The sequence below is a fragment of the Trachurus japonicus genome, chromosome 15 (genome assembly GCF_045865225.1).
Source record: "Trachurus japonicus isolate A0001 chromosome 15, Traja_1.0".
Classification (NCBI taxonomy): domain Eukaryota; kingdom Metazoa; phylum Chordata; class Actinopteri; order Carangiformes; family Carangidae; genus Trachurus; species Trachurus japonicus.
Genome location: NC_140921.1, coordinates 13,232,564 through 13,256,039, shown reverse-complemented (window position 1 = coordinate 13,256,039; position 23,476 = coordinate 13,232,564). Strand labels below are relative to the sequence as shown.

The 23,476-nt window shown below is 42.0% G+C and overlaps 1 protein-coding gene across 50 annotated transcripts in view; it reads right to left on the bottom strand.

Moving 5' to 3' along the window:
* LOC146973306 (ankyrin-3-like) overlaps positions 1 to 23,476 on the bottom strand; it is a 121,228-nt gene that overhangs the window by 33,050 nt on the left and 64,702 nt on the right. For 14 of the 50 annotated variants that reach the window (XM_085799707.1, XM_085799716.1, XM_085799698.1 and 11 more), the window contains exons 6-26: positions 22,780 to 22,965; positions 22,255 to 22,278; positions 20,349 to 20,447; positions 18,765 to 18,863; positions 18,500 to 18,598; positions 17,715 to 17,912; positions 17,065 to 17,163; positions 16,744 to 16,842; positions 16,468 to 16,566; positions 16,159 to 16,356; positions 14,447 to 14,545; positions 11,964 to 12,062; positions 9,773 to 9,970; positions 9,500 to 9,598; positions 8,536 to 8,634; positions 8,311 to 8,409; positions 8,121 to 8,216; positions 6,505 to 6,577; positions 6,240 to 6,296; positions 1,600 to 1,723; positions 111 to 122 (exon numbers count right to left, since the gene is read on the bottom strand). In XM_085799707.1, the coding sequence (XP_085655833.1) occupies positions 111 to 122; positions 1,600 to 1,723; positions 6,240 to 6,296; positions 6,505 to 6,577; positions 8,121 to 8,216; positions 8,311 to 8,409; positions 8,536 to 8,634; positions 9,500 to 9,598; positions 9,773 to 9,970; positions 11,964 to 12,062; positions 14,447 to 14,545; positions 16,159 to 16,356; positions 16,468 to 16,566; positions 16,744 to 16,842; positions 17,065 to 17,163; positions 17,715 to 17,912; positions 18,500 to 18,598; positions 18,765 to 18,863; positions 20,349 to 20,447; positions 22,255 to 22,278; positions 22,780 to 22,965 (2,255 nt within the window). Of the gene's footprint in view, positions 1 to 110; positions 123 to 1,599; positions 1,724 to 2,329; positions 2,527 to 3,760; positions 4,267 to 6,239; positions 6,297 to 6,504; positions 6,578 to 8,120; positions 8,217 to 8,310; positions 8,410 to 8,535; positions 8,635 to 9,499; positions 9,599 to 9,772; positions 9,971 to 11,963; positions 12,063 to 14,446; positions 14,546 to 16,158; positions 16,357 to 16,467; positions 16,567 to 16,743; positions 16,843 to 17,064; positions 17,164 to 17,714; positions 17,913 to 18,499; positions 18,599 to 18,764; positions 18,864 to 20,348; positions 20,448 to 22,254; positions 22,279 to 22,779; positions 22,966 to 23,476 lie in introns of those variants that run through there. The other 36 variants (XM_085799721.1, XM_085799726.1, XM_085799699.1 and 33 more) reach the window with 16 other exon arrangements.

The window sequence follows — 23,476 nt, the reverse complement described above, 5'->3', positions numbered from 1 at the left end:
GGTTTTATGGATGTAGAGTTAGAGTTTAACAGTAGATCAGGGTCACGAGGGAGAGACACCAATCACGGCTAACGTCGCCTACTTTACTACAACTACTGCTCTTTTCTTACCTGATTCTAGGGCTAGAATGAGGGACAGGGTGCAGGGAAAACAAGGAAAAGAACAAAATAGTAGTAGTGAAAAGCAAAGCATTTGGAAGACATAGAAGCATGATGTGGCTTTCTTTTTTTTCCCGCATATATGACATTGATGCTGTGCTTTTGCATGGTTGCAAACAACTTGGCTCGAATGTTTCCAGGTTTTACATGAGTGTGGCTAATGTGTGTTTCGTGTGTGTGTATGTATGCAGCCCAGTATAAAAGCAGACCATGCAATGTCGATGTCATAAACAGAAAGGCAAGGAAAACAAAAGAACTTGCTCAGCATCATGCATTCACTGATCAATAAAATAGTTGAGATTTTTCACAGCATTACATTCACACTCCTGCAAAGAGACATGTCAACAATTTTCAAATATATATTTCAACTTATAAACAGCTCTGTTTAACTGTATATGCATTCACAGTAAAAGCAGCGGTAAAACAGTTTTAGTTTCTGTAAATGTTGTTTATAGTAGATTACCAAATGAATTTAACTGTGACACAAGCAATAATGAAAGATACTTTATCTAAAGCATTATCTACTTGATTGTAACCATAGCAGTAAAACATTAACAGTAACACTGTGGTTATAATGGAAATAAGTCCAACAACCTCTACAGTAGTATATTTCTTTCCATGTTAATTATCATAATTACATTTCTGAGCTGTCTCACAACTTTTTTTTCCCAATATCAGCCCAGAAGCCTCATCAAATGACTTGTTTACATGGAATCTCTCCATCTAATTCAGTGTTTCCCTTGTTTGCGGTGGCCCGCTGATGTTAGCAGCTTCCTGTCACCGTTAGTGTGATTGTTTTTATCAATCCAGGCGTCACAGTGCATCTGCCATCTGTCAGTGTGGGCTACAGAACAGTCTGGGGCTGCACAGCACTTGTCCCCGTGTGCTGCTGATGTGTTTTCAGCGGAGCCTGCCAGTTTTCCACTACATACTTTGTTCAGCATTACAGGCTGTGGCTCAGGGCCTGGGCTGAACCTCGCAGTGCAGCTGTTCCCTGATCGTATCATAGGTAGCAAAGTTCAATAGATACATCTTATATCTCTTGTGATGTAGCCTACCAAGGGTCATTTATAAGCTTTGCATGGTTTTTGAATGAGGCCACACAAAACGCTGAATCATTTTGTCAGGTTGAATCATTACATGGCAACTTTCCAGCTGCCTTCTCTGGTGATTTCCATTCTTCTGTGTGTTTGTGTGAATGATGAAGGGGCTGCCCATTATATGTTCCCTTCCAGTCTATCGTTGCACTACGCAATCTAGAAAAACCGTATCAGATGTACAGTATGTGTGTGTGCCTCAGCATCAATGGTAAACATGATGTCACCAGCTTCAAAAAACACAGCCTGGCCTCTGTGTCATAAGACAAATAGTTGAGACAGCTCTGCACCTGAGCACATTCATGATTTCTTTTTATATATAATAAAAAATAACCAGTGCTTACCTGGCTGATCGGGCTCCTATGCTGAAACCCATGTACCCCTCCTGAGGGAGGGAGTCATCCCCCAGCTCTTTGAGGTCCTGAGGCCGCAGGTATTTGTCCGTGTCCCCGGTCATCGCATCCTCACCTGGTGAAGGGGGATGAAATCACAAGATCCCCCCCAGTTAACTAAGAAAAAAAATAAGCCATTCCGGGTGAGAGAGAGAGAGACGATGCGGCAACTCAAGAAAGAAAAACAAGCCCTCACTGCCGACATCAGTCTCTCACTTATTTGATTATTGTACTTAGAGGAGGCCTTGGATAATTTATCAGCACCACTCAGTCGTTAAAGCCAGCATACCTCCCCCTGCAACTGCAGAGCCCAACCGCAACTTTTTTTCCTCTACCCTTTTTGTCTATTTATCTAACTGTGGCATCAGAACAGCAACAATAACAACAATATGAAGCTGAGACCCTGAGCAGCAGCCGATGCTTTAGAGGTGAGACAGTCTTAATAATAGAGAACATGCCAACAGAGGCGGCAGCAGCAGCAGCAGCAGCAGCAGCAGAGCCACTTTGCGGTATATCTGGAGCTCTCCTGTAAAACCAAACGCAGCTCCTTTCACAACACTCAGAAGACACACAGAGAGAGAGAGAGCAGCGGAGGCTCCAGCAGCGCAGACCAAAGCCTGACGCGCAATAAAAGCAAGAGAAATATAAAGCAAGAAAAAAAAAGTGCTCGACCGCAGCGCACCTCGATCGGCGGACCGGTGGACGATGACACGCCGGTCAATGAAGCCGGCGGAGCGGCTACAGTGCTTCTCCTTCTCCCTCATGTCCGGCTCTGTCCTGCCTGCAACACTCTGCTCCTTCACCGCAGCCCCTCCCCCCTACCTTCAGCACTGCCGCACTCCGATCAGACACCACACCACAGCACAGCACCACTTGTCAAGGCGCACCACAATAAAAGCAGGCGTTTCCGGTGTCATCTTTCAAAATAAAATCGGCACTGAAGATTTTTTTGGTTTCCATCATCAGAATCTGAACCGATCTCACCCATGAAATTGGAAATAGCAAACACCTGCTATTCAGACTAAACCATGTGACCAAAGCAACAACATAAAAGCAGCGTGTTTACATTAGACAACTGAAAAATCAGAGTAACATCATGGTCATTATTTCCACGTTTTCCAATAGGTTTCACTGGTTATAGACATTATACTGACTTAGCCTATATCACCCTGTCTCATCACTACATCTGCACCCTGCAGGAAATAAATAAATCCAGAGCTGAAACACTGATTTTCATTTCCGGTACATTCCAGAGTTGTTTTATTTAGAGGTGTAGTGAATTATTTAATGACCCAGCTCATTGGTTTACCATTTACTGGGTTACTTTTATTTCTCCTCCATCAGTCTCTCTCTCGGTTCATCTGCATAGCTACAGTTTGTATTTGTAAGTATAAGAGAGTGATGACAAATTACCCCTGATTCCAGTTGTGAGGAAAAAACACTGTGACATTAATTGCCTCCGAAACTGTTCCCTCTGCACATTTCAGGTCAGTAGGCTACATTTCTCAGTCAGTTGTGGATGGCAGAGCAAAATGCAGAATCAGGGGCTTTTGTTCTAAGACAGACAATGATCTATAATAACACACTGTGTGCAATCACGTGAGCCATCAATTTCTAAAACTTTATAAGGAGATATAAATACATACAGTAACCTGTTTTTTTCTGAGGCATGTTAAGCTTTTATTTTGATAGTCAGGTTAATAACGCAACTTCCTGTGATTTTCGAGGTGTTTCTGTCTGACTTGACACAACAGGAAAACAATCGGCTCCCCGCTGCTGTAACACACACACACACACACACACACACACACACACACACACACACACACACACACACACACACACACACACACACACACACACACACACACAAATATACTGTAGCCTATATATATATGAATCTCGAACCGATATCCTAAATGTCTATTGACAACACGAATAAAAAATAAAATATATAAGTCTGACTGAGCTGAAAATAGACAAAAGCCTTATAATAGTGTTTAAATTCCACCTCAGCTCTTATGACACTGTCGGTGGATCCTGTATCCTTTTACACCGTTGCTATCAAAACAAACTGTGAAAGTGCTCCTGATGCTCTACAAGCAGAACTTACCTTTGACCAGCTCAGCCATATTCACAGATCACAACTCTGCTCGTGTCCTCCGTGTTATTTCTATATCTCTATAAATCCACACAGCGCTGCCGGGATGGAAAGTAAAATCCAGGGAGAGGTGAAGCCTATCAAGTAGTCCATTCAGTGCTTGGTGCTGATGGAAAATGTTGCCCTCTTCTCACCCCGACCGACGCACTTAACTCCACTCGGACCAAGTTGCGCTTTTTTCAGCCGCTGGTGCGCACAACTCCACCGCCTCCTCTCCGCAAAGTAATACAACTCAAACTCAGCTAAGTTTAAACAGTAAGTCTCCTCGCTGCAGAATAAATAAATAAAAACAAAACAAACACACAACGTTGGGAAGAAACAGCAGAGATCCTAACCATCTGACCATTGAGCGGCCAGGCTGGGGTTAATTCTCCTGCAGGCGGCTCAAAAAAAGCTCATCTCATTGGATTTAAAGAGAGAAAGTCTCGGTGCGTCCCTGGCTCAGCGGCACCGACAACAAACTCCGCGCTGGAAGTGTTTACGGCTGTGTGGAGAGCACAGTCAGCTGACAGGTCTGTTCGAGCAAAGGCTTGGGAACCTCAGCGAAGAGGGAAAAAAAAAAACCTCAAACTTTTACCCCATGTGAATGATGGAAATCACTGAGGGAGTCTGGCTGCATGTCAGACTGGATTCAAGTACTGATGAAATAACCACTTCATGCATCTTTTTGTTTTGTTAATTCTTGTGCAACATTTCTCTGGTCTAGTCCTCTCTTTCTCCACGTTGCACACAGTGACTAAAAACTTGCACAAGACTAAGGAAATTCAGAACAATTATGCAAGAGGTGTTTGACAGTTAAAGACTTCCAGGATACAAAAACACCACCTGTAGTAATAATATCCTCTAATGCCAGCGCTATAGGGATTACGCAGATACACTAAACTGTGATGACAGCAGGCCAACAACTACGAGTTAAGTTGTTATCTGAAACTGATATAATTAGGAGCTATAGTAGTCTATATAGAAAGCATGAGAAGAGTATGTGATTGTACAAGCAGGCTACACACACACACACCCATCACACTCACTTCAACCTACAGTTTAATAGGATTGGCCTCCCCCCATATAGGATTAAAGAGGGATGTGGAAACTCTTTACTGCTTCTCTCACACATGCACACACAGACTTGGCAAAAACAAACACACACACACACACACACACACACACACACAACAACTAGATGTAGGAGTGCAGGTGTGAAAGCAGGAGCCATCTGAAGCCCGTCTGCTACTATTGGGTAAAGGGGAATATCGAAGGCTGCACTGCACAATGCGGATGAATTATGAACGCAGTATAAACAGTTTATGTTGTGCACATGAGGCCATGGATACTTGTGTTTATAATTCCTGTGTGGTGGTGATAATACACTGAATTATTAAAGAATTGCCGATGAGGCTCTTCATCAAACAGCTTCAGTACAAACTCATCCGTGTGCACCTGATATGTGCCTGTACGCAACTTGTTGAGTCTAGCTGTATCACCTGACACAGAAACTCCACACGCACCCACCCACACACACACATACGCACCCCTCCTGTCCTCCCTCCACCCTGACCGTCCCCTAAGCAACGGCCCATGAACGAGCTCATCAATTTTACAGGCCTGTTGTTGGCTGTGTGGTTCCAAAACAAAGGGCACAGGACTGAAATGGGCAGCCTGAAACAATGTGACTTGTACCATAAACTTGACAGCGCTGTTTGGCTCTGTAGCGCGACAGCAGCTATTCTACTGGTGCCTTTTGATCATTTTTTAATGTTATGTAACCTACGTACAACAGAGCACAGTTGTTTCGTGGAACATGTGCAGAACTCTTCATAGTCTATGATCTAAATCATGGAGTGAGTCATGTTGTCCTTGTTTTCTTTTCCTTTACAGCAGCCTCTACAAAAGAGACTGCAGGCTTTAAGCGAGAACGATGCTTCAAAAACTGCCTTTGAGTCAGATTCATGGTTTGCAACTAGTTAAAAATAAATGTTTTTTTAAGTTGCAGAGAAAATAGAAAACTGTTTGTGAAACAGAAACGGGACAATCAAAGCTGCCAGACAACCAAAACCAGATTTGCACAATTACTCTTCGCTGATTGATTTCTTACATAAAAAGGAAATAACTGAGGCTTTATTCTATGTCTGGCAATGGCAGGCTTTGAACTATAGTAAATAGCCCAGCATCAAAACTCTCCACCTCTGTCTGACCCTCTTGAGATGAGAACAATGATATATGTATCTTATTCATATTCCTTTGACCAGCATAAAGGCAAAAGTGCTGCAACAATGAAGGGTGAGTATGTCCGTAGTTTGCCTGGAGAGTTTCTCTAGCAAAGCTGAATGGTAGAACAGCAAAGGTTAGCTCTCTTCACTGAAGCAGGTTAGTTCTACTGCAACATGTTAAAGGCCCAAACAGACAAACTACAGGAGAGCGTGGTGACAAATACCTTCATCAACATCAGATATAGATTCCTCATCGAGAATTTCTGGCACATTGGCCTGGACTGTGTGATTTGGATACACATACAGTGAAACATGCACATGTTAATGGAAATGACATTGAATAAGCACACAGTGACAAGTGTCTCTCTGTGTGTGTAAATCATGCAAGGTATTGATATTAAAAACCAATCAAATAAGTATAGGGGATTTCATTTTAATAAGTAATGGTTGAAAATGAGCAGATTAAAGAAATTAGCTTGGCTCCCATACCTTCATCGTCTGACATGTCGAGGAACTCGTTCATGGTCTCTGGGACATTGATTTTGTGTTTTTCTGATGCACTCTGCAAAAAAAGGAAAAAGACAGTTCAATAATTCACTTTTAATTCTGTCAGAACAACATTATAAAAGAAATATACATGGTCTGGGGAAATCCCTGAATCTTCAAACCAGTTCCAAATATGATGCAATGGTTACAATGCTGTAATGGATTTTTAAAGGAATATTATAGTATGCACTGTGCACTGGACTTCCAACAAAGCAGCACAAACTCAGTCAACTCAGTAAATATCAAACAATTGACGTCAGTTAATGACAATTTCAGGATTTACATAACAACTAGTGTAAAGCGTGACCTTCACGTGTGTTTCCCATTTCAGACATTTAGATGAATCTAAGCCGTGGCCTCTGTCACAGTAATGATACAACATGTTTGAAGGCCATATCACCTCACATAACAAGCCACAACTGGCTGAAGCTTCAGCAGAAGCATAAAACAACAGCAGAGGCCTCTGCACAGTAAATAATAGATCAATCACACTAAGGAGGAGGGAGACGACCTTGATCTTTAACTTACAAGTTGCATCTTTGTAGATGGCGACAGCTATGACTAATACACTTTGTTGCTGATTGTGCAGGATCCTCAGTGACCTCTGTGTTTGTCTCCCCCTCTTTGTCCTTTGTCCCCCCCTACCACTCCTGTCACCTCTCCATCAACACCCTGCCTCTCTTTCTTTGCCACTTTCTCACTCCCCCTCCTCCTCCCCCTCCTCCTCCCAGACACGTGTGTGGGTCAGATAGCGGTTAGTGACCTCGGCTATTTGAGGAGAAACCTTAAGCTCCGATCTAAGCCCCCCCTCTCTCTCTCTTAATCAGGACAACTTGACACATGTGACACAGCGTGACTGACTGACTTGCTGGCTGATTTTGCAGGATTCACACACTGACTTAACTTACAGTACGCTGCTGCTGCTGCTGCTGCTGCTGCCGGCTGACCGGCCAAGTTTTAATTTGGCCAAAGGGTCAGTCACACGGTTCAGTTCAATACAGCTGCTCAAGAAGGAAAACTAATGTCTTTACCTGTTTTAGTCCAACAGTGACATAAACCTCACAGGACTGCAGACCACTTTTAAAGCATGTTTCTAGCAAAATGCAACCACCACTGAAAATTATACTATTTCCCAAGATACTCACCTTGTAGATTTTGATTGCAAAATCAGAAACTCAAATTGCAACTGCAGCAACATGCCAGAATATCCCAAAGTAACAAACACCAACAATGACGACAGATTCACTTCTGAAGCTAAATTCAAATTAGTTTTCATATGGTTAATAAACTGTTAATAATAGGAAGTTGGTTTGTTGTCTTTCAAATTCTTTTTGTGGTGTTACATTTTGTCTGGTACTAAAAATAAAAGCTCAGAAAAATGAGATACAATTTTTCCTCACTGTCACATGCATTTTATATTGGCCCGGCTCTAGAAATCAACCTTTTTCCAAGTTATAGAAAATATTCATTAGAGTGAATTATTTTGAAATGTACTGGTGATGTAACAGACGTTGTCTTTAACCGTATAAGATCTCATTGACAGGAGGACAGTGTCTCACCATGGTAGTCAGGTTTTCATCCGTCATGGGCCTCAGAGTGTCCACCACAGAGATGTACCCGAGTCGATGGGCGATGGCGAGGGCAGTGTTCCCATTCTGACCAGTGACAGACCCAACAGGAAGTTATTCACAGGAGACAAAGCGCATTCATTGGCAGTGTGTGTGTGTGCCAGTGTGTTTGTTCACTGACCACGGTGAGCTCGTTGGCCGAGGCCCCGTGCTGAAGCAGCAGGTTGATGATGTGGGTGTGGCCCTGCTGAGCTGCCTGGTGTAGAGGAGTGTATCCGTTCTAGACACAGACACACACACAAAAAAAAAAACACACAGTCAGACACAGAAAGGAAACATCCACATAGGATGTATAAGGTTGTATGTAAAGAAAAGATCTGAGTGCAGTTGTACTGTATGCATCTACCTTGGTTCTGCCATTAACTCTGGCACGGTTCTGCAGCAGGAAGTTTGCCATCTTTGCGTTGCCATAGTGACAGGCCACGTGCAGCGGCGTGTAACCTATCTGCATGAGGCAGAAGAGATGAAGGAACAGACGCAGACATGAAAGGGCGAGTGGATGAGAAGAGGAGGGAAAGACAGTTACATATGGTGACTAACAGGCTTCATCTCGCTACACACAGGGCTCTTATTTTGAAAAGTGGATCAATGAAGATTGTTCTGGTTTATTAAGGAAATATTAATTTGTCTCCACGTCTCAATATGCTGTCTGTGATTCCAAATATAAAGTCAACACTGTATCATATTTCATGTCCCTGTTGAATTATGTGCACGGTGCATCATGGTAATGGAGATCAGTGAGTGAATAACCTATCGCTGTAAACAACTGTCCTGTCAGCACAAATACACGTACGTACACACACACACACACACACACACACACACACAGCCTATAACCTTGCGTTATCCCAACCTTCAGCTACAGCGGGCTTGTCTAAACGAACGTGAGCAGTATGTTATTGGGCGAACGCAAAGCGTCAGAGTTTGACTGAATAATAGATCATGTACGTGTTCATATGCATGTGTGTGTGTTTGTGTGAGTGTGTGTGTGTTTGCTGCAGTGTGCGATGCATCCATAAAGACATGCACACCCTCAACTCAGGTATCAATCCTTTATTTATGTAGAATCTGAGATGATTGTGAACGAATGTGTGGGTCTGTGCCCAGGACTGGGTGAGAGTGTTTTTTCCAACGCCATAAATAGACTGAAACTCCACAAGAAAATCCAGTTCAAATAGAGAGAGACAGGTTACGCAGCAAAGCTCAACTACAAAAGGAGATTTAAAGACCTTTATCTCTCCATGTATTTTTAGTGTGTGTGCATCTGTGTGTGTGTGTGTGTGTGTGTGTAATATCTGAGAAAGCTTTACCTTTGTTTGTGGGTTGACATCAGCCCCGTGGTTGAGAAGGACTTCTGCAACATTGACCTTGTCCTCCTGAGCTGCCAAATGCAGTGGTGTAAGTCCACTCTACAAGCACAGAGCACACACAAAAACACATGTGAGAGGACATAAAAAATTGTCAAAGAGTGATCGGGTAAAAATCAGTTTGCCATTGATGAAATCAACCAGATTGCAGTCTTGAGTGGTTGTGCATGTGAAAAGCTTGTCTACATTTCTGTGTAAATAAATAAATATAGTAACCTTATTGCACACGTTGACGTTGGCGTTCTTGGCGAGCAGCAGTGACACCAGGTCCACGCTTCCCTCCTGCGCTGCCAGGTGAATGGGGCTGATGCCTTGCCGCGTCACCGCGTTGGTGTCTGCGCCGTACTCCAGCAGTGTGGTCCCAATATCCATTTGGTTCTTTTTGGCAGCGATGTGGAGTGGTGTGTAGCCGTTCTGAGCCAGGTGAAAGATATGCAGAGGTTAGGAGGTTGGACAGAGAGCGCTTCTTTGATTTAATAGTTTGAGTCTTATTTATTTCTGGTTAGGTGTCCTCCTCTATAATGTAGTTTATTCTATTCTGAATCCAAATGCAATAAACATCATACACTATAGACCAAAGTGTGTATGATGGACACTTTGGTTAGACCAGGCTGTCATTTTCATTATACCCAATAAATTTGATAAGATAAAGAGACAACTGAGTTCTGCACCTCAGAGTGTTTTATCATCTCATTTCAGATGCAATCATATGCAGCAACAACCACATAAGTGATTCATAATAACACACTGCTGGTATTGGGTGTGACAGCATCAGTATATAACAGAGACTGGAAGAAGTCATGATAGAGATATTGGGGCAAAAGTGTTAAAATGCAACAGTTGTGTCTGCATATACTATATATACACCAATGTAACCTGGTCTCAGCTGTGATTGACCAACACAGACCATCTATAGATAATAATAAACATTAAATATTATCACCTCCATGTTAGCTAACTTTAAAATGATTTTATGTTTATTATGGGTTGGGAGTAGCCTACTGCTCCCTGAAGACCTCACACAAAAGGTTTCTCTCAGCCGGCTGAATGCATAATATACAAAAACAAATAAGGAGGGAGAGTGAGTGAAAAGACAGTGGAGCAGCTGAAAAGGGGAGAAGAAAAACTGCTCTGACATTCTTGACAAAAAAAGTCATTTAAATTCATTGCCCTGTTAGGAAATCCATTGATGGGAAAGTGAGCTGCAGGTGAGCTTTATTCACAACCCTGGGAGGGCTTCAAGTCCACAGAGGGCTTCAAAGTGAATAAAAACAAGAGGTGGAGATGGGAAAAACAATGAGTCACATATTTCTAGAGTCTCTATAACCAAACTATCCTTCTGTGTATGAAATCTGATTCCATTTCTTGGATTTTTCTCACACAATTTCAGATTCCTCTTGAACATGTTTTCAGCAACAATGTGAAAATCTGCCGCTTGCATCTGCGCGCAAGTGCTTGTCGACAACTCCTCAAGTACACACGGATTGATCCCTTTCCAAATGCACTTAAATTAGAACAAACACACCAACTTTAGCATCCAAATGAAAAATTTATAGAGGAAGAGAGGAAGAAAAGAGGCAGGGAGAAATGACTAAGAGAGTGGGAGGGAGGCAGGAAAAGTATAGAGGAATAAATAGAGACAGATACAGATTAAGGGAGAGAGCTAGAAGGAGGAAGAGCCACTGACAACAACAAAAAAGAAGAAGAGAAAGACAGCGCACAAAGATAAATAAGTCTTTCAAGCTTTGGTCTCATCTTGCCTGATGTCTGTCTTCTTGAGTGTCAGTCAATGGCCCAAAAACAGGCATTTTCTGCCATGTTTTGCTTGTTGGCTCCGACTCACTCTGTGGTTTTGACAGACTACCAAAGCCGAGCAGGAGACGAACCACAACTTGACCATATGTCAATGACGGCGTGTGTCGGATATTTCAACAACAGCAGTAATTTAAGTGTTGTGTTTTTGTGTTTTTATAGCCCCTGGAACAGACTTCACAAAAGAAAAACTGGGTGGTTTGAAGTAGTGACTGACTCTGGAGTTATTTACGACACGTACATCACCCGTCCACTCACATGTGCTCTCTCTGGTTTTGTTTTATGAGAAATATGAAATACAACATCCTGTGAAACCACCAAGCTCAATATGCTGACAGTATAAGCTGAATTCTGGCTACTCGAGAGATTTCATGAACTTTGCTGAGCTCCAGGAAAAAAAGCTGCACATCCACACACAATGTCAAAGACTAGACAAGATGGGATGGGAGAAGATGGGTTTTAGATCTTCATACATGTCATGTTTATGTACATTAATAAATAAAAACTGTTAATGGTCTGAGATGACACTGAGAGCATGATGAGCAAGGTGAGTTGAGTTTAGTAAGTGTGTGTTTATGTGTGTTTGTGTGGATACCTTAGCGGCAGCGTGTGGGGAAGCTCCCTGATCCAGCAGCAGCAGTGCCACTCGCTGATTATCGTAGTGAGCAGCTACATGCAGTGGAGTTAGCCCACTCTAAAACACCAACACACACAAACGCAGAGAGACGCATCCACACACACATACGCACACACACAGACACGCAGGCATGCAACAAAGCACCAAGTTAGAAGATCGTGAACACATACACACACACAGACACTCTGAGGAGTCATATGAAACAAAGAGAATGTAACAGTATGAAGGGAGATGGACGACGTTGAGCTGATGGAAGACAGGAGAAAGGTTAGAGTTCATGCTGGAAGGATCTGGAAGAAGGTAGAGGACAGGGGCATTATCAAAAGAGACATGATGAGCACGTCCTTGCTGTCCCATGAAATGTGTCTCCAATATGTCAACTTCTCACCAAGTGTTTATTTATCCTATAGGATTTGTTTTCTCAGCCATTAACAGAGCACTTACCACACTACAGACCAAAAGGGTCAAAGTTAATGCAGCAGAATCAGAGATACGGCCGTTTTTATTAGCTGTATTCGCCTAAATTGCCCAAATGCAACACTGGTCCCACAAAAGACGATACACAATTTTTTTCTTTTTCAATTATGCAGTAGCTTAGTGCTCTGTAAATAATTTCAAAGTGGATTCCAACTTTAATCTTTTTATTTTTTCTGAAAAGTAGCAAAAATTGGAGAGACAGGGTTTTCACAGGGCAGCGACGATGTGACACTTCATTAATATTTTTAGCAGCAGCCGGAGGAGTAGTAGGATCAGAGTGCTAGCAGCAGTAGCAGCATTTGTTGTGATTGATTAGGTGTAAAGATCCCCTGAAGACAGATTGTCAGACAGAACAATATGATGCTGAATATTAGAGTATGTCTGATAAATGTATATCTACGTCCTTTTTCCTCAGTGAAAAATCCGAAATCTTTTCATTTCAAAGGTTTAACTTGTAGGCTAAAAATGTTTCCTAATTTAGTGTGCGCACACCGGAGGATTTCCAGTTTCCACATCACACTTGGTTGTGCTGTCACAATTACACGCTCGTAATTAGCCTTAAACCCAGATTTAAGGTGAGCACGGGGGACAACAAATGTAACAAATGTGATGTGAATACAGCCTTTTAGAGTCGAGATCTGCACAGGGAGGCTCAAACATCAAAGGGAAGTGCCTACATCGCCTTTATTTCTGTTTTATATTACTTTCTACTTCTTTTCATTTCACTGGTAAACAAACAGCTATGGTACCATACGCTCCTGAGCTATACCCAAACTATTCCATGCACACAATAAACAACTTATATCCCACTCAGCAGCAGCCAGGACTGAGTCAGCAGGACGCTCGCTGAGCCGCTGGAATGTCCGACTCATTCAACAAACACTTGAAACTACTCTGAAAAAAAAAAAAAACATCAAGAATACATTGTGATAATCTCATGAGCTGTTACAATGTGTAATAATATTTTGGTGTCAAAATTTGAGGGGGAAAAAATGTATTTGTCGCGTGTCTTTCTTCTGATCTTGTAAGAAAATCGATGTCATTAAAACGGCAATAAAAGCCCGATCTTTGTGTTTAGACTCGGTGTTACAATGGGACTGATTTTAGCGTGACACCAACAAGCAGTGTGGAAGCTTCATTATCATACCTGACTGCCATTACGTTAAATGCTCTCAGATGGTGGCACAGACACACACAGAGAGTTAGCTAGCACTATAATCAGTGCCAGTAGGCCTGTGCTAAGTAAAGTGTGTCAGTATGTGTGTGTGTGTGTGTGTAAGAGGGTGCATGCGGAGGTGGAATGAGTGCATGTCATTAGGGTAATAAAAGCAAAACTGCCCTAAAGGTTTTTCTTTTTTGCAACAGGACAAGCATCTGTTGGCTGTGCTGTCTTGGGATCAGTCCTAAACCTGACACTCTGCCTCACAAATACCCCCACTCACCCCAATGCCCAGCTGCAGCTTGGAAGACGCGACTGAAAAAAAGGGGGTCTGTTTACTCTGTTAGAGACAGGTTGGATGAGGGCAGGAGACAGAAATACTTGCTGAATGATAAATGGATTGATTGATGAATTTAATTTTGGCTGTTTGTTGACCAGTTCTCATCAGGAAAGTTGACTGTCTATTAATCTTAACACAGCTTCAGGATGACTCAACCGCTGCATGTACGAATCCTTATGTTTTATACTTTGTTATTTAAGGCTATCTTCTATATGCAGCTGCTAAAATCAAATCTTCTTTTCTACTTTATCTTTTTGATCACACACTATGGCTCTGATCCTGACACACCTGTTATGTGTGTTGCTGATGTAGAACTTTTAGCCGTCTTTCTTTTCTGTGCATAAATGTTAATCTGTCAGACGACTCATGTCTTAGAGCAGCAACACATCTGGACAGATCCTTACATGGTGGTCAAAATAAAAAAATCACTCCCTTAACTTTTTTCTTTTTATGAGGACAACTCACCTTTCCAGCAGCATCAGGAGAAGCTCTCTTTTGCAGGAGCAGACTGGCCACCTCCATCTTGCCGTACTTTGCTGCCACATGTAGGGGACTGAACCCTTTCTGTTGAACACAGGAAAAGAGTGCATTATAATGAAGAATTACTAAGAAAAGATGGAGAGTAGCGTTGGGTATTCAGACAGGAAGTGAATATTTGCAATGTTTTAGGTCAGTCCTTGCTGACCTGTGGTCGACGTGCTCTTCATAACAACATAGTTTCCCACATAGTTGTGAAGAATCCATTAGCATTATTAAAGCAATGTCACCGAATCCAATAAAATGAATATGAAAATGTTTTGAATAAAACATGTGAATCATGTTTTTAGCAGCTCCACTGAAACAATGTTTGATAGATAGAGACATTTTGTATTTGTCCCATAGGGGAAATTCACTTATCCATCATTATATACTGTAATACATGAGCTACTTTTGGACGACCTTTGACACATGACAATATCACTCACACACTGAAAACTAAAAATTATGCGGAAATGGTTTCAATTAGGCTACATTCCTTTGTGTTCTATATTTTAGATGATCATACATTCATATTGTCTGTGCAGAACCAGTTCAGTTAGAACAACACATGGACATGCGGTTGTTATAATGTATCTGATATCCTGAGAAACTGAACCAAAAGGACATTAATTCCTTACACACTCCAGATCTATTAACGGCTGTTGTATAATGTGATTGTGTTAATCTTGGCCTCCATCCTGTGTGTATCTGAGGATATTTAAAGACATTAGGTCATATTTTCCAGAGGAATGTGGGACTCCCACCGATTCTCATTCCACGCTCTGAAACACATGACCTCATTTGTGTGACTGTTTACAGTTACTACTCGTACAGTTTATATAGTAAATAATTATTTTTTATATATGTTTTTAAATGGAGAGAAAAAGATACATTTTATCACGTAAACATGACAAATGGGTCGACTCACGTATGACTACCCAAGTTGGTATGACATAATTTCCCTGAACAGCTCACTCAGGTGATATCCCAGAAGATGTGGTGAATGTGTGTGTGTGTCTAAGACAGTGTGTATGACAGCGAAACAGAAAGTGAGCAATGGCACTACAGAGTTTACCCTTCATTAATCTGCTCCACTGACAGAGGTCACCTTGAAAGACGGCCCCCAGCAACATATCACACACATGCACAAACCAATTGCATGAAGTCAACGCTACAGTTCCTTTTGACCTCGATTGGTGCCGTTAGTGAGAAGAAAACTGACAATATCTGTCTGTGGTTTACTGCATTGATGGAGAAAAATCTCCTGGGATAGTGTTTTAAACTCCTGTGCCAACAATACTAACACTACCACCAAGCTCAATGTGAACTCAGTAAAGTCAATGCAACAGCAATAAACATGGTTGAACTGTGGAAGTTAAGTTAACTATAGGTAGGTAAAGGATCTCATCACTGGAGACAATGAATCTTTAGACAATGATGCTTTAATTGTGTGGGTGGCTTATATCAGGAAACACAACAGCATCAGATGCTATTGGAAACTGGTGCCCACTAGTGGAGAAACAAGGTATTGAAATAAGTTGACATATTTTGAACTGTGATGCTGACTGAGTTCTCCAGATGTGTGTGTCTTGTAAAAACAAAGAGAAACATTCAGCTGCATCATGTTATGTACTCACGAGACCCTCAGTCAGACTTACCTTGGTTGAGGAGGAGAGTGAAGCTCCGTTCTCCAGGAGCATGGCAGCAACGTCTTGGTGTCCTTCGCGGGCGGCCAGGTGTAGGGGGGTGTAGCCTGAGGTGGTGGCAGCGTTGGCAGAGGCGCCGCACTGCAGGAGCTGCTGGACAATGTCGACTTTCCCCAACCGACTGGAGATATGCAGCGCGGTCTGGTCGTCCTGCAAGGGGAAGTGAAGAAGAAGTGACTTTGGGGCTCAGTATTTTATCATTGTTTTGTTTATTCCCCCCCATCTGACACTGTGATTGATAATGAGCCTCGGTGCTCTAACCTTGGACTTGGTCTCCACCTTGGCTCCGTTCTTGAGCAGGTATCGAACTACGTCTGCCTGCCCTGCCCTGGCTGCCATGTGGAGCGCTGTCTCACCGCGCTGGAGATCACACACACACACACACACACACACACACACACACACACACACACACACACACACACACACACACACACACACACACACAAACAGCTTTTCATATGCAGTGAACTCTGATCATTTCAAGTACTTTGAAAACAAAGGTAATTTTGACAATATCATAAATCCTCCACTCACTACGTTAGTGGTGTTGGGTGATGCTCCGTGGTGTGTCAGCGAATGGACAATGTTCTCATGGCCCATGAAGGCTGCCACGTGGATGGGTGTCAGGCCAGACTACAGGGACACAGATATGATCGTTACAATGAAACATAATTTTAAATATAAAATCTAAAAATAACACACGCTCCATTCAATTTATAGCGAGAATGTGTATGAAGTGGTCGAGCTCAGAGTGTTTAAAAGTCAGCAGTGTTTGAAGAAACCACCTCTGAGGTCCTAAAGAGGCAGTCAAGCAGAAGAGCAGAGTAAATGAGGTCCAGTGTGGTGTAGTAGTACCTCAGTGACAGCCTGGATAGATGCTCCATGTTTAAGCAACAGCTCCATCACTTTGACTCTGTTCTTCTTGCAGGCGATGTGAAGTGGAGTGAAGCCATTCTGCATAGAGACAGAAAGGCAGAATAAATGTCAAAGCCCATACTAGTACATTCACAAAGTGTAAGGGATGGACTCTCACTGTGTGACTGCTTTTATTAGGATGACAAGGAGAAGCAAAGGATCTGCCAGGAAATGAATGAGCGGAACGGAAAAATGTCAGCTCCAAATAAGAAAGCATCTCTCACAATTTGTTTGACTTCCTCTAATCCAATTTTTGTGTTGGTGGAGTTTAATGCTTTACTCTACAAACAGTGGGGTCAAAAGGTCGGAGATGACTGAGTAAGCAGTCCCAGAGTTTTTGGACCCCACTTTACTTGATCCAAGGTTTCTCCATAACCTAATTGCCTCTACTACTATTATGATGACGTTATTCAAGGAAACCTTCTTTTTTTTTGCTAAGCATTGAATTTCTGTAGCAGAAAGTGAATACTATGATTTTTGAATCCAGAAAAACATAAGAATATTCAACCTAAATAACAATATCTTTTGGGAACTGATGATAAAACCATTCAGTCAGTAGTTGCTGAATGCTTTGGTCCTTGTGTCCTTACCAGGGCCTTGGCGTTGGGGTTGGCCTTCTTGTCAACGATGAGCTTGGCCACCTTGTAGTGACCACAGTGGGCGGCGACGTGCAGCGCCGTCAGGTAGTCGTTGGTGACGTCGTCCACGGGCACGTCGTGCTGGAGCAGAAGCTGGACGCAGTTCAGGTGGTCCCCCTGAGTGGCCATGTGGAGCGGCGACAGGCCGTTCTATAATCGGGAGGGGAGAGAGGGAAAGAAAGAGAGAGAGAGGGGGGAGAAAGAGAGAGAGGCAGACAGAGAGAGAGACAAACACACACGCAGACGGACACATAGAAAAGATGGACAGACAGACACAGTAAGTTAGGGCGTGGCCATGTGCTGCACAGAAAGACTGTGAAGGAAGTTGTGGAGAAGGTTACAGAAGCATTGTTATAACGAGGTCATTACAACAATGTCTATTTTGTTACACTGGTCGTCCCGCGCGGTCAAACTGTGGGGCTACGCAGCGGGAACAGGCTGTTCTGGAGAGGTCGCACAGAAGTTATGGAGACAATGCGACAACACTACAGCAACAACAACAGACCTGCTCTCTGATTGGATAAAATATCTCAAAAGGTCCTGTGTGGTGAGGAAACCTAGTTCATGTACTGTAAACAGGTGTAATAAAGTGTTATTAACAAAGTTTAAAGTGAAATGTGATTTATTCTGTTCTGTTTTATAACAGCCAGTGGGAAAAATGTGACATGTGTTTGTGACTTTCCTGTCCTATTGTGAATAAAAGCAGTGTCTCCTGCATTAATTGTCCCAATAGCTACCTTGGTCTTGGATAGGATAGGTGCTCCTCGGTCTAGTAGAATTTCTACCACCTGCTCGTGTCCGCTCCGCGCTCCACAGTGAAGAGGTGTCAGACCGTCCTGTGGAAGGACAGAGATTTAGAAGAGGTGGAGATTAATCACAGGGTAATTAAAAAAAGTTGCAGCTTTTTTTCTTTTTTTTTTAACAAACTTGCAAACACTGCATAATGTGAAAAGAATCAAATCCAGATAAAGAAACAGAAACAAATGAGGTCCATGATCTCACCTTGGTCTTTGCATCAATTTTGGACCCTCTGTCCAGCAGCAGCTTGACCATGTTACTGTTGCCCCTTTTTGATGCCACATGAAGTGGCGTGATGTCATTCTGGATAAATATGAAGAACAAATAGGTGTTGAGAGTCAGCTGTCAAATCACATCAGATGGTTTATTATTCACATCGAGCATGTCCATCTACATAGTTTATAATGAAACTAAATTAATTAATTTAGAACCCATGCAATTGTGTGCGTTTGCAAACAGATCATAGCTCTACACTCTCCTTATTAACGGAGCCCAACGTCTAGACGAAACCTGTAATCAGTGTCAAAAGCAGCGCAAACACCAACACGCCTTCACACAACGGCTGTTGACTTCGGCTAACTAGTGTTTACTGTGGGCACAAACACATTTTCAATTGTAATAATTAATTTTAATTAGCTCCAGGTCTTCACAACAATGTAAATACAACAGTTGACAAAAAAACTGATCATACTCTGCTTATATGTTTCATTATGTCAAAGTATTTCTTAAAAAAAAAAATTTACCGGTAAAGAGATGCACCCGCTGTACTGTAAAGCTAATAAAACATCTCAAATGTAACAATTGTACAATATATTTTTATATATATATATATATATAGCTTTGTTTAAGGGGCAGCATGGGATGTATAATTTATTATCATTTTTTAAGTGGACACTGGGAAATCCCAATTCCCACTTAAAATAAATGATAATGATGATGAATGCTTGAGTGAACACATATAAATTTCCTCTTCTCAAAATAACGCTTGCTTTTTCAACACAAATATAATCCAGTGCACCGCCTTGGTCATCATTTAACCTTCATCTTAAATTATGCAATTTAAAAATCCTGCAAGCTTCCCTCTTAGAGAGCAACATCTGTGTGTAACTGTATAACACAGAGATGCCTTCTCTGTTCCTACATACTCAAGTTAAGAGACTGAATGCTAATTTTCATGAAATATGCTGACATTGGATTCTCTTTCGGTGTATAATGTATGAGAGAGAGTTGTGCAACATGTTTTGACTTTGATTATTTACAGTGTTTCGGCTATGTCATTATTTGTTAAAAGAGATGGATCAGCAGCTCATCACAGTTCATGTGGAGGCTTCTGGTTTCACGTAGGTTTTCTCTTTTGTAGCAGCAGGTGCCTTGAACTCAACATGCCAGTGTCTACTAATAATGATAGCTCTGAGTACATCCAACCTTTTTCCTTTGTATCTTAAATTGAAAGACTCTTAATCTGAAGGGCTCATAGTAAATGCACAGTGTAGAGTGAGCTATCATGAATGAGTTTTGTTTACAATGAGCTTGAAATGAAGGAGTGTAATGAATACAGGTCTTTCAACATGTTAAAGTAGGAAAAGCTCAAGTGTTAATGACAAAATAAATGGTGGTTGAGTTCCATTCAAGGTACTGTGCATACTCACTCACTCACTCACTGTCAAACTCAAAATGTCTGATTTGAAGGAAGAACACGATAGGCCTACACAGTGTGCACCTTCACTCTTATTTATCTTTAATCCTGGTAGTACCTCTCCTAAACAGCAGATGGCAGAATAAACTCACCCGAGCCATGAAGTCGACGGCAGCCCCTCTGTTCAGCAGGAGCGTGGCCACATTAATGTTGCCATAGTGAGCCGCGATGTGGAGGGGGGTGAAACCACTCTGAGGATTGAAGAAAGCCATACAGCACGCACATGCAAACAGACACACACACACATACACACACGTTACATTAGAAGCTATGAAACACGCCACTTGTGTACCATTCAGAAGTGTCCTTGAGTGTTTACAGAAGTCTACAGAGGCCTATGGTTGACAACGTACAATCACATTTTATCAGACGAGGACTCATTCGACTAAACACTTTAATACTAACACCTGACTTTTCTCACAGTGGCAGAAAAAGTCCTTTTATTGAAGCATCAGACATGGGGCCAATGGTATGCTGACAGCAAGAGGGGGGGTTTTAAATTCAGGATACCATGTGGGCTTGCCTTCTATGTGCTTCCATGATACTCACATACCACCAACCATTACAACAACACACTGGGCAAAGTACACGTAGATTATGGAGCTCTGGGGATAACAAACAATTCAATTTAGGTGTTATTACTATGAATCTCACTTACAACATCCTGATACTTTCAGTGAGCAAAAAAACAAAACAAAACGTCCTGCAAATGAACCTAATGTCCATTTGTTAGCATCTTAAATGAGAGTAATTTCCCGGCAAAACCCCCGGCTTAGCGAGCAACAGCTGACAAAGCAACAAAAGGACACTGGAAACATTCTGTTCAATGAGTGAGGGGATCTCACATTAAGTTCTCTAATCACTGAAATCCCTGTTTCAAATAACCAATGATGGAGTGGGAAGCAGGTGTCTTGTCCATCCACATATCTGCTGATATCTGGTGTCCCAAACTGAAAACACCTATGTGTAAACAACTATAGGAACGATTTAAATAGATATTTTTAGATCTTGCAACCATATGAGTAAAATAAAGTAGCCTGAAATTAAATAAAAATCATAAAAAATCTGCCTTTTCATTGTCAATCTGCAGACATACAGTTGCTGAGCTCTTGTGCAATTACTTTTCCCTCCATCTTCCATCAGAGTACAGAGTTGTTTACCATAACACACGAGCTTCAGATCCACAAAGCCATTTCTGGATGAGTCATACCAGAAAACGAGCAAGCCTGCCAAAGCCAGAAACGATGCCAACCAAAACAGGCACACCCAGAAGGTGGCCACCCGACTTTGGTGTGACGAGGGGGGGCTCCTTGTTACCATAGAAGCAGAGTCAAGAAAGCTTGTTGTCTTGGTCCCATGCAAAATGCTTTAGGTGCAAGGGGTTGAGGACTAGAAGTACTAAACTAAAAGTCTACATGGGTTAGACTAAGTAATAAGTAGCTAATTACACTATATGTCTCTGTTGCTAGAAGGCTGGGTTTCCTTTACAGCTTAATGGGGATTTGGTTGCCATGCAGGTTATGGACGAACCGCTGCTTTTCAATGAATGATAACCACTTTTCATGCTTACACTGGTTATCATGTTAATCAGTTTCATGGACGGCCTGCGTCGGGACACATTAGGACAACACTTTGTCAACAGTCCCAAAGAATTTGGCAAAAAATAACAGCCGGTGCTTAAGCTTTGGACACCATGAAACCATTAGAATCAAGGAAAAAAAAAACCTTGATACCCAAGCCTCCAGCCTCAGGATTAACTAAATCAGTATTAGTGAAACATGCGCTACTCTGACTCCCTCCATGACTAGAGATATCGACTACATGAATGAAGCGATGAAGAGGAGGAAGACGACATTGAGTTAAAATGGAAAAAGGGGAAGTGGGAGGGCTGCAGAAACACTACTGCATCAAGTCAGGAGCACTAAAGTGTGCTTTTATTTTCAGAGTTTGTATGAGCTGCGATGGAGAGACTAGGTAATGTACAGAGTAGAGGTGTACCTCTGTTGTTCTATTCACCATCATCTACAAAGTCAAGCCAAGAGAGGAGAGAATGGGCAGTTAGTCAGAAAAAAAACAGAGAGGGGCCTCCACTGACTTAAGTGGAGGAGCAGAGAGAGGGGAGAAGGAGTTCAGTACAACATTATTGTTAGAAAACACTCATCTAAGATTTAAGTTTGAGATGTTCAGAAACTTAAATTTTCAAACAATACATTCACACAAACTTGTGGCATCTATACAGAATTTTGCTCCTGTTAATGTGTTGATAAAATATTCAGATATGTAGAAAGTCAAATTGTACTAATGTACTGCTCATTTCCCCTTCCTGCCAAAAAGAGCATCAAAAACAAATTCAACCAAGAAAGAGGGAGAAAAAAAGCAGCAAATAACAATAAGAAACAAAGAAAAAGAAATGCATTAATAATCAAAGAAACAATTCAACAATCAAAAAGATCAAAGAGATAAAAGAAACAAAGCAACCGACTGAAGATCCACCAGCAGAGACTGATAAACGCCGTCACACACCTTAGACTCAACGTCTGCGTTGTGGTCGTTCTGCAGGAGCAGGGCCGCGGCCTTGGTGTCATCCTTGCGGGCAGCGATGTGCAGGGCAGGCAGGCGTACCTTGCCCTTTGTATCGTTCTCCAGTAGCAAGGAGACCACCTGGTCATGGCCCTGCTGGAGCGCCACCGCCAGAGGCGTGAAGCCATCCTGCAAAGAAGAGGGGACGGGAGTCAATAATAGTGGATGGTATGGATTTTTTTTTCTTTCAAACAAGTCAGAGAGTACGTGTAAAGAGGTGACCTTTACATATCTATGTCACGATTATGAAATAAGTAGTTTAATTTTCAAATTATTCTTTGGAAACTCTACAGTTTCCATCTATCCATCTGTTTCTGTAAAGTTCAACCTTTAGACAAGGTAAGACAAGATAATATGACATTACTTTAAAACACATTAGATAGATTTCCATAAGGGGCATCAATGTAAGTTATATAATGAACGGATGTGGTGGGAAAGGTTCCTGTTTAACTCCCACACACATGCACATTACCCTTGATGCATAATTTAGCTGAAAAGCTCCTATAGTGCGTTTCTTCATACTGTGTATCTGAATATGTGTGAGCACACATATAAAGGCTACGCGTATGTGCTTGCAGTCATATGTCATGTTCACATGTGTGTACTACATCTGTGTGTGTGTGTGTGTGTGTGTGAGTGT